Genomic DNA, 11825 nt, shown 5'->3' on the forward strand with positions numbered 1-11825 from the left:
GACCAATTTCGAGTAGATAGACAAACCATACAAAGATTGAAGTGGTTTACAGGGGATTATGTGTTGAACAATTTCTTAAACAGGAGCACTGTTTCCCTGAAATCTTGCTGTCAGGATCGTCAAGATGAGGTTGTCAGGCAACCAGCGGAGACTCCTGAAAGCTATGTCTCCCAGCTAAGAAATGATATGAGCAGGAATACTTACAGTGGTGGGGGAGCTGCATTCACTAACTGACTGGCATGTTTCTGAGGCCTCTGATGATGCTGAGCTGGATGACTTCTACAGGGGAAAACACACAGAGAAGCACAAAACTTTGATTAGGTAATCTTTCTTGATAGCTGTGTTAATTAAAACCCTCCTGTTGACTTCTGGTCAATTTTGACCGGAAAGGACAACAGGTGTTAATCACAAATTGAAGTATGGTTTTAATTAAATGAGGCTCATTGACTATAATTTCCAAAAAATGTGTAAAACCTGTGGTAATAAATTAGAATGAAGTTGACTGAAAAAGGGCCAACACAGAATTGAGTTATAATTTATACCTTATGTTTATAAATTTAACAGTCAAACCAAACCTTGGAGGACAGGAAGGCAACAGGAGGGTTGAATATGTAAGATTAATTTAACACTGCAATTAAATCTCATAAAGGGAAATGTTGGTATGGGGGCAACAATTTCTCCATCTCCTCCCAGCACTGCTCTCTCTAACTTTGTCATGGCTGAATTTGAGCTGATTTATATCACAACTAAAAACAACTACTGTATCTCTCATAAGATTTCAGAATAAGACTTCTCCCTAAATGAGACCTTGTTAGACACATGAGCAAACAGACTGGATCAATTGAAAGATAAAGAAAAAAAATCTTCATTTCTCTGTATATTTTTTTTCCATAATGCTGTCAGACACTTGTCAGATGGCAAAGATAAGCATTTTTAGTGGTTTACCTTTCATGCATAAACACAGAGAAAAACATTATTCATTCTTATGTTCATATGAGCATGACTGTGTATGTATTAAGTGTAAGTTAAAAATGCCAGTTGAATGAGATGTTTTTGATTTTTAGTCATTAAATGTAGTCGTTAAATTTGTCAAAAAGACAATTGTTTTCACTAAAATCAAACATTGATTTCTTGAGGTTTCAGTGGTCTGGAGTGAGTCCAACAATTAAAGCCTGAATAGCACATTAACTTTTAATATGTGTATATAAGTATATGTGTGTGTGTGTCAGTGTGTGCGTACCTGGCTGGTGATGTCAGAGGGCATGGGTGAGGGGGGCTTGGAGTAAATGTTCGCATCCTGTGAGACGAAGCCTGAATCGTGTGAGGAGACGCTGCTGAGGCGGTGGGCTGCGATGCCCCCCGGTGGCAGAGGCTGGTGCGGCAGGCTGCTGCGGTAGCGATAGGAGGAGGAGGATGAGGAGGAGGTCGGTGAGTGGGGCAGGGAGCCTCCACCACCACCACAAATGCCACCACTACCGCCTCCCCCTGATGAACGGGAGGCGCTACTGTGGGCGCTGTTGACACTGCTGCAAGGAGGGGAAGGTGCAGGAAGAGCAAAGGGGGAAAGGTGTGGGGTGATGGAGGGGTAAGGAGTTATGAGGGAGGGAAATGGAGGATGAGGGTGGTGTTCGCCGATGTGGAGTCAGGACAGTATTTAGGGAGAGAGAACGTGATAACAGGGATGTGGTTTTATTTAAGGGTGTATGCAAGATATAAAAGGTTTGTTATTGGAGAATATGACAAATAGATGATTAGAGGATGCATTGGAAGAGTTTTTGATTGGTTCATGTGATGAGTTGGAGTTCAGGAATAGTTCACAGCAAGTTGGTTGTTGTTTGATCAAGTTAGTGAAAGCCCGCAATGCAATGACGCATTAAAAGTCACACACCGGTCACAGTTAAAAGCAGACATCCAAAAAAAGAGAAAAGAAACAAGGTAACGAAACAACCCCGCAGGAGAGAAAGAGGGCAAATCACACAGGTGCACACACAAACAAATATACAAAAAGACAGGATAGATAAGCAGTGGAAAAAAGAGACGAGAACAGAAAAGAGTGGTGGTGGTGGTGGTGGTGGTGAGGGAAAAGGGGTGGGAGAGAAAAGGGGGGGAGGAAAAAGGGGAGGTAAACAGAGAGTGTGTAAGCTAATGAGGATCCAGGGCACGCATGCACACATACACATACACACCCACACACACACACACCACACACACACACACACACACACACACACACACACACACACACACACACACACACACACACACACACACACACACATATGTACAAACACTAAACACTACAGGCAAATGGTTGTGAACTTGCATGCTTTAAGCTTTGCCTCAAGGGCAACTGCTACTACATGCACACACTGACACAGACTAATTCACACACTCATACACCAAGTTATGTTTTCAGACAAAGAAGCACACACACACAAAAAAAACACATTTTAGGTTTCTCTTCTGGTAATCTTCAGATTTTAAATAAAGTATTGTATGCAGTCATGAAAGTAGTGATTGTGTATAACACCAGGCCTCCAGTGTTTTAAACTGAAGCTGATGATATTTAATATAAATGCCCAAATTCTTTATCAATTCCAGGTGTGAGAATGTGGAAGTTTATTTTTTCATAAAGAAACATGAAGATTCAGTGGAATGTTTCTCTGTCTGAAAGCTGTGGTTCATTTATTTGGACATTTGCACTAAACTGAAGATGGCTGAACAAACAAGTTACGATGGACTGACACACAGACAGAGGGACTGACAATCACAGTGTAACAGGGAGGACTAACATCAGGGAGAGCTCCTCTTTCTGATACTCAGACAACTTACAAATCATTACAAATAACACTGTAGAATAGGCATTTGTGTGTGTGTGTTTGTGTGTGTGTGTGTGTGTGGGGGGGGGGGGGGGGGTATGACTTAAGCTACTTTCATGGACCAGTTCACTGGGGACAATTTGTGCAACTGGGGACAAAAGTCATGTCCCCAATTGGGAAATACTGATTTTTGGGTCAGTGGTTAAGGTAAGGTAAACCAATCAAGAGCACACACAATTCGACCAATCAACTGTCTGAAGACTGAGATCAGTTGATTAAATGAGTCAAGCCTGGTGTGCTCCTGCTTGGTTGGTTTATGAAATAGTTTGGACCCCAGAAAAGGTTAGGTTATAGTTAGAGTGTGTCCATGTGTGTGTGTGTCTGTATGTGTATTTGTGTGTGTGTACCTGCACATGCTACTCTTGCGTGAGCCAGAGCTGCTTGGGGATGACGGAGGGGTCTGATAGGACCAGCTGTAATCTGACCCCTTCAGATCTTTAATCACCTTTAGTGATAGAGAGAGAGAGAGAGAGAGAGAGAGAGAGAGAGTGAGGTAGGAGACAGAGAGAGAACTTGTTAAGCATGTGTTTCTTTCGTTAATGTGTTCTTCATGCTGTGTGTGTGTGTGTGTTTTACCTGTTCACTAGCAGGGGGCAGTTTGTGAGGGTCAGTCGTCAGCACAGTGAGGTCATCGATGATGGCCTGGAGGTGGGTGATCTCTCCCAGCATGGCGATCTCTCCGTTCTGATGAAACCGAGAAACAAACACGGAGGGATATTTATTAAGCCAGATGCAAATCAGTCAGGATCACTGCAATTTTTCAATTTAGCTGCTTAGTTACTAAGACTACTGATGCAAATGAGTCCAAACGCATTTCATCTGATTTGCATGGAGTACCAGTAATAAGATCTGATGCTGGACTATTTTGATGCTTGTTGCATATGTCTGGAAAGTAATGGGGCACAAAGGAAAATGCAGTTCTTCAATCATGTTGTATTTACTAAATTATAATAAATGCTTGAATGTAATGTAGTTTTCCTTGTAATTAATATGTCATGTTTACCTATAACACATAGTACACATTGCCTCCTGATGGAAATCAAGTGCTTTGCTGCACCTTGACTTTTTGTTTACTGGCATCACACAAACAACCAACCCATCCTTTCCCTAATGGTGTCTTTAGTGCACTGAATCTTTAATAGCAGAGCTGCTCAACCAACAGAGACTAGTTATACTGTGCAACAATGACAGAATGTGCTCTTTCCCTTCCACTCCATCTCCTCTCTGTCCTCACCACGACTGGCTGAAGGAAGCCGATGAAGGTGCAGAAGCGACCCCTCTCCTCCACCAGAGCGCGCCGCACCGCCTGCTTCTCTGTCTCCTCCATCAACAGGCACATGTCGGTCACATCCTGCATGGCACTGTCCAGCTGGGGCTGCAGGTCTCCTCGCCCTGGGTTGGGGAGGATAGTTGTAAGACAAACATATGAGAAAGAACAGAGTGAAAGAAGAAGGTCAGGGAGGAAGATGGATAGTTAAGTGTGGTTGTAGGACGGTATAGAAAAGATAGATATGAGGAAGGTTTTCAGCAGAAGAGGTGGATGAAGAAGAGGTAGGAAAGTAAGATGGAGGTGTACGTGAAAGCAAGATAAAGTGTGTGGGAGTAGGACAAATCACGCATTAACCCAGTGTGGTTTGTACAGGCTCCCCACCAGCCTCTGCTTCCCATAATGCACTATTCAAACCACTGGCATACATTGTATAAGTGAGACTGAGTGAGACAAAGTAATCAGTAACACCTTGTTTGATGTTTTGGCTCTGTACTTATTTTAATTTACATGTTGAATCTATAAATGCATATTATGTTATAATACATAGAGCTATGGCCATAGCTTCAGCCATTACTGGGACTACGGGGTGAATGGATGTTGTGGCTAGCTATGGCTGGCTTCGGAGATATGATAGCTACAGCAATAACACTTATTGGCTACTTGGGAGAAACACAACAAGTAAACACAACATTGTCACATTTTACTTCATAAAGTTAAGATCATGGCAAACAAGTTCACAAATACAGGGAAGAATTAGGGCCAAGTGTGAATAATGTTCACATGTGGTCTTAATCCTCCATAGATTTACACATCCAATAGGAACAGAACAACATTAGCATTCATTTGGAATCATGTTTGTGTCCAACAGACAAATTAGTAATTACTTTTCTTTTATTTATTTTATTTTCTTCTCATCATCTCCTGAAGGGAATATCTGGCTTTTTAGTTGTTAAATGCTACACTGTGTTCACCAGCTAAAGAGGCCTCATTTACATTTTATGTTACAGCTGTCAACATTACGTGACAGTCAATTTCATAGCAAGATAGTCCTTGTGGATAATATATTGTACTTGTATGTATTCCAGCATGTGTCTCTTATTCTAGCTTTATCACCACCTTTTAGGGACTGATAAAGTATTTCACTCTGTAATTAAAGTCTGATGCTTTCCTGAGGTCTGTCCTTGTGTCAACTAAATGTGGTGCTAAACACATGCATAAAAAAATGATTACAGTATATCAGTGTGTGCAATTATTCCTCACTGCCACGATGTTAGTCCACACCCAAGATAATGACAGTACAGAGCCAGAACATAAATAATGTGTTTCTATCTAAAAACTTAACTTGCTGTAATTGAAAGAGGTAAGACATGGGTGCATAAAAATATGGTGCAGACAATCTGAATTCTATCTACTCTTAACATAAAACATGAAAATGCAAGAGATGGAAAGCAAGACCTGAAATAACTCTTTATAGTGTTACAGCATGCAAAAAAAGGCAACGGAGACGTCTTCAGTGACAGATAGAATAAAAGAGAGAGAAGATAAGGGGTAGTATAAGAGCAAAGTGGAATCCTGCAGTGTCACTACAAAGCTAATAGTACCAGCTACAGAAGTCATGCAGGAGTCAAGGAAGTAGAAGTTTGATTACATCATGCATCGTTGGGATTTAAACTACACAACTCCAACTTCTAGAGCAAAACTCACAACAGAAGCTGAACTCCTATCTGTCACAAGGAGAATTATTTTATAATAATACTAAATAAAAAACAATGATACAATAATTATTGATAAGTGATTATGAGCCTCAAAGATAATAAACTTTATAAAACTTGTGTCCTTCTTTTTCCAGAGAGTACATGGAAAGTTTCTGGAAGAAAAATAAAAATAAAAAACATGTCTGCAGTGCATATATTGAATAATTTGTAACACTTGAACACTAGGTGTTATGATCGAGAGTTGAATAGGTTGCTAAATGCTAAAACAGTTGAACTAGTTAAATAAAAGTATTCTTGATAAACTATTACAGTAGTTAGCCAAAAGTACACTGGATAAACTATTAGTAAACCAAAAGTATACTGTATAAACTGTTAATTAGCTAAAAGTATATTGAATAAACTTTTGAACTAGTTAGCTAAAAGTAGATTGAATAAACTGTTTAACTAGTCAGCTAAAAGGAACAGATAAATAGTTGATGTATTGCCTAGTAGTATAGGATATATAGTGGAATAGCTTAAGTTAAAAATATAAGCATTTGAACTTATTAACTTAAAATAGATTGGATAAACTGGAATAGCTCAAAGTAAATGCATGAACACTTGAAACAGTTAGCTAAAAGTAACTGATACAAAGCTAAAGCTGTTGGATAAATAGATAATGAATAGATAAAAGTAATAGATAAAGGGTAAAACGTACTCGAACAGTTAAAGATATCTTAATGAAGCAGTTCAAATCTAAAGGTAATGAACAGATAGCTAAAAGTAATTAATGAAAGTAAAAGATAAATGACTGAAATGTCTAGCTTCAGTTTTTGATGGTAGGACTTCGAAGTTGACCAAACTAACTTTAAAGTTCAAAATCATTGAAATGGAAACATTTATAACATGGTGAAACCCCTGCTGTAATATACCACAATACACCCAGAAACATGTCCTTGAGCACTGGGAACTCTTTCATTATGAATGTGTACCATGTTTGATAAAGTGAGTTCAGCTGGATTTTAGCCTTCACTACATACAGTACATGCTTTTATGGTTTTTTGAAGGTGAAGGTTGGGAATGTAAGTAAGAGAGGCAGGCGGGTGGTGCGTCAGAGCTGCAGCGAGCGACAGGCTGATACTTACCCTGGATCTCTATTACAGGGAGACAAATACCGCAGGGACGGAGAGAGAGAGAGAGACAGAGAGACGGTGGCAGTGAGAAGGGGAGACAGCAAAAAAAAAAAAAGAAAGCAAAAAACGGAGAAGAAAAAAGGGGAGACAGAGGGAGGAAAGGGGAGAGAAAGCAGAAATAGCAGAACTCATTGTTAAGGTTAGTACAAAGAAGCCATCACAAGACAGCCACAGTGCCACAGGTTAGAGCAAAATAACACTGCTGCAACAAAAAAGTCAATCCAGAAATAATATCATCAAGCATCAGCACTGACAGAGCTAACCAGAGACTTGCAAACATAACAACGAAGGACACTGCATCGTTTCACTGCAGTGTTAGTGTTACCAAATACTGTAGTAATATGTTTTAATTGTTAATAATGTTATTTGATTTCATTCTATAGGAATATATAACATCTTTATATTTGCATAAAAAGTAACTTCACAAATTATATTATTTTGAAACTAAAGACATTTTGTATGTCTTGCATTCATATGTTCATCTGCCTGGCAACTGAATGGAAGCTGAGCTGGTCCAGAAAGAAAACACTCATAATTGGTTGCTGCATCACTGAGTGAAGTGTTTCAGGACGAATGAGAAAAGACCTGCACCTAGAGCACCTCTACATTGCCACTAGATGGCAATATAAACCTACAATATTTTACCTAGACTGTATAAAATCTATGGTTCTTGACCTCAGAATGAGTCATGAGAATGAGTTTCTGTATGCGTGTGCTATGAATTAATCTAATTATGTTCATACTTGGACCCGTCAAATATAAACCATAAATCCACATTAGGTCCTGTTGGTGTTGTTTTATCATTCACTAGTAGAACTAAAGGTGGTGAGATGACATATGATCACATATATCATGATAATATAAACAGATTTTCTAATTGGTAAAACGTGTGTTCAACTGCAGGAAAGACAGGTCTTCATAATTATGCTAATGATTCCATGACTTGCTTTAGCAACCTCCCCAGACTTCCTCTTTTGGACCACTGCTCTATTGTGATGTCCTTTTCAAAAGTGAGTGTTAACTACATCTTATGAGCTACACAGACATACCATTGATACTAGTATAATTAATGATGTCTGGTGGACCTCAGAAAACACAATGTGACTTTTAAAATGTGACCTGCTCTGTCAAATGTGTGAAGAGCCTGAACCCAACTGCTGACTGTTACCTTTACGAGCCTTCTTCTGTAGTTTCATGGTGTCAGATGACTTCTTCTTGATCTCGTGGCGTGACCTCTTGTACTCTTGAAACAAGATCAACAGAGATGCTTTAGTAACAGGAATGTACAGACCTCTCTGCGAACTCATATTATCTTGCATTTACAATATTGATTTAAATAAAAACATTTTCTGGAGTTACGCTTCCAAGGGCTCACAAATGAAGGCTGATATTTGATGATTAGAGTCAGATCAGCCCTGAACATTATCCTTAGTTTTATGGCTATCAACACAGAAGGTCAGAAATCAGTAAGACTTACAAGAAACATACAAATTAGTCTTAGAGTTCCTACATCTAAATTGTTTGGTTCAGTTCAAACAGACTTTGTTCATGAGATCTTTGTGACTTGTTATACGCCAAACTTGGGTACCCCCCCCCCCCCCCACACACACACACACACATGGGTCCATGGGTCCATGTAGTGCTGACAATGAAAGATGAACACAAGCTACCTGTCGGCCCCGATGCCTTAATGCTTACAGCTCTCTCAGTTAGTTGTGTTTTACTTGATCTGAACTAAATCAACTGAACTGCAGTTGTAAATTGGCCGACAATAGCACTATGGCAAAAATAGAAGCCTTTTTATTCATAATGTCAGTTAAACCGGTAGGGCACATGGGAGCACCCAACACAAGGGGTTTTCCAACAAGAATAAAAAAAGTCTGCTTCTGTCAACACACTGCACTTGCCAAAGCACCCATTCCTAGTAGATATTACTTAGATACTTGCTTTCAACTGTAAAATCCCAAGTGATAGTATTACAAACAGCTGGCAGTGTTTTGGCATCTGATAAGTCTTCAAGTGGATTGTGTTTCATTGTTCTACTGGTACCTGTAGAAACATGACCAGTTTTTTTTTAACAGTGCTTTTTCAGTCAACAAATAACAGGACATGAGTTTAGTATAAGTGATTTTTCCTGGTAATTGACAATTAAAGGATTTAACATCAACCATCTAACCACAGTGATCAAACAGGAATCCTCCTTTCATTTATCTAAACTTCTTGGTGGTCACTTAGCCAGTGTCTCATAAGGATTTAAGGTTTAAGGCCACTTCAGTGAGGAAAACATGAGCTGGAACTTGGTATTTGTTTTGTTTCTTGCAATTGCATCATAAACTGGGATGTTTTTGTACCTTTGGCGTGATCCTTGTCCAGCTGGTTGGCGGTCTTCTTCCAGTCCTCAATCTTGTCCTGGAGAGGAGTGATCAGACTCTCCATCAAAGCACTGTGAAAGAGAGAAACGAGGAATGCGGACAGAAAAATGAAGGAACAATTTATAATTATAAAACCTTTTCTGATAATAAGTAATGCAGGCTGAGTGCTAGCTCAGTGTGGTAGATTGAGAAGAGTGCTGTGAGCAGTAGCGACTCTACACTCCCGACCACCGAGCCCCACTGAACATAACAAACCTATATTTCCGGAACGAGATCATTACATAAATTTCCATCATTACATTGTTCCAATTCACTATTTTTGCATGTGGAACACTTCTCCCTGTTCGCACATGCATACATATGTGATACAAATGCACACAAATGAATGCAGAACTATGGGAATGTGCACACATGCACCGACACAAAATAGCTTTTAGACTCAGCCTTCAAAATGACTCCTGTCATTACCATGGTCATAGATCACTATCGTCATTATCATCACCAGCAATGTAATAGCTTTTGCCATGGAAAAGTCATTAGACATTATGCAAAGTGATGGAAAATGCTGAAGACAGACTGGTTGAAGACTCCTGGAGTGGTTTTCAGAGTGTTGCATGCCAGTGGTTGTATTCATTTACACTCAATTAAATATGCAAAGGCATCACAATGTGCTTGATGGAAGCCATACAGCTGATAACAAAACTTCAATATTTGTCTTATCATGACCCTAAAAAACAAGGTCAGCATTACATAGAAACACATTTTCATCAAGCATTGAAGGTAGGAAGCAGGGACGGATGGATGTGTGTCTTACTTGGTGAACTGGCGAAGTTTAGCCTCAATGCTGCGATGCCTCATGCACATCCTGGTCAGAGCTGAACCAATATCTCTGGTTGCCCCTGGAAACACAAAACAGTTAGGTTCATATGATGAAAAACAAACACACACACACACACACACACACACACACAAACACACAAACCACACAAAGCTGAGACCAATATTTACATGACAGCTATTAGTGTGCTGTGTCAAGTAAATTCTGGTAAAAGCATTGTATACTTCAAATGAACACACTACTGGGGCTTTGTATCTTTTTACACTGAGCCAGTATTTACACAAGACACGATCTGCCTCTTGTAGATACTACACACACTTCTGACTTCGTCCAAATAAAGTAGCGTCTCGTGAGTGTGCGTTTGTGTGAGAGCCAACTGCTAAGGGACCCAGATTCATGAGCAGCTAACCTGCAACTGTAAACACCAGTCTATTTTAAGGCAGAGTAGGTCCATGTGGAAAAAGCTGACCCTGGAGTTGAAGTCAGTTTAAGTGATGGCAGACACTGTTAACTTCCAAACAAGGTGCTCAGAGCTGCTGCTGCTGCTGCTGCTGCTGCCACTGCTGCTGCTGCACAGGTGGAAAGCCTACAAGAAAACCTGATTATAACTTCATTCTCATGTGATGTACTTAAAGACTTTTCTAGCACAGGTAAGGCTTTTACAGTATACCATGCCTAGAGAATACCATAATCACTGCTGCCACCGAAATGTACACACTGGAAAATTCAGATTAAACAGCAGCCAAATGGGATTTCCTCAACAGACAGTGTTTATCATAAGGGCTTACACAGGCTTACACAGTAAAATGCAGAGGGGAGTGCCCAGGGAGGAAGGCTGTTATTCCGAAATGTTATGCACCAGATTAATATTTTCATCCAAAACTGAAAAAATCCAGTGATTGAAAAACAAGGTTAGCAATAATTCAAGGGCACAAGATCAGAATAAAGAGGATACAGCGTTTTTTCAGTAATGCCATTCATATGACCATTTTGTTAAATAAAGGAATCAAGTAAGATTTTTAAAGCTGAACCTTTAAAACACAGTTCTTATCTGACAATATTCAAATTGCAAACAATGTACAGTAGCCTACAGTAGCTTTAAAAATCAAGTAAGATTTTTAAAGCTGAACCTTTAAAACACAGTTCTTATCTGACAATATTCAAATTGCAAACAATGTACAGTAGCCTCATCCTTCATAACATTAGTTCATTTAAGATGATGGCCAGATGGTATTTTGTCATGGGTTTTATACTCAAGCAAGAAAATATATTGTTAAAAATACTGAAACTTAATAAACTGACAGTCCTGCACCGGAAATAACAACAGCTTAATCTCCATGTTGCTGCCAGTTGGTGCAAAAATATATTCTGGGATACAGTGTGGTACTGTCATACCAGACACCAGATTTAAAATCTCTGTATAGTGTGAAATACAAAGAGATTTATCTGGCAGTGGATTAATCAGCATTGTGTGAACTCATTTGTCAAGGGCTTAAATCTAACGGACGTTTATTTCTATGTACGTAATAGACCCGCACTGCAGGTTTAATAGAACAAAGGAACATATTGAAAGTGCCAT

General features: G+C 39.5%; 1 protein-coding gene across 1 annotated transcript in view; it reads right to left on the reverse strand.

Moving 5' to 3' along the window:
* Window positions 1-11825, reverse strand: part of mtss1lb (MTSS I-BAR domain containing 2b) — a 64402-nt gene that overhangs the window by 5230 nt on the left and 47347 nt on the right. The window contains exons 4-11 of the mRNA XM_053315857.1: window positions 10223-10307; window positions 9388-9479; window positions 8187-8279; window positions 4114-4271; window positions 3456-3563; window positions 3227-3324; window positions 1241-1514; window positions 205-279 (exon numbers count right to left, since the gene is read on the reverse strand). Coding sequence (XP_053171832.1) covers window positions 205-279; window positions 1241-1514; window positions 3227-3324; window positions 3456-3563; window positions 4114-4271; window positions 8187-8279; window positions 9388-9479; window positions 10223-10307 — 983 coding nt within the window. The remainder of the gene's footprint in view (window positions 1-204; window positions 280-1240; window positions 1515-3226; window positions 3325-3455; window positions 3564-4113; window positions 4272-8186; window positions 8280-9387; window positions 9480-10222; window positions 10308-11825) is intronic.

Source organism: Scomber japonicus, chromosome 1, assembly GCF_027409825.1.
Source record: "Scomber japonicus isolate fScoJap1 chromosome 1, fScoJap1.pri, whole genome shotgun sequence".
Lineage (NCBI taxonomy): Eukaryota > Metazoa > Chordata > Actinopteri > Scombriformes > Scombridae > Scomber > Scomber japonicus.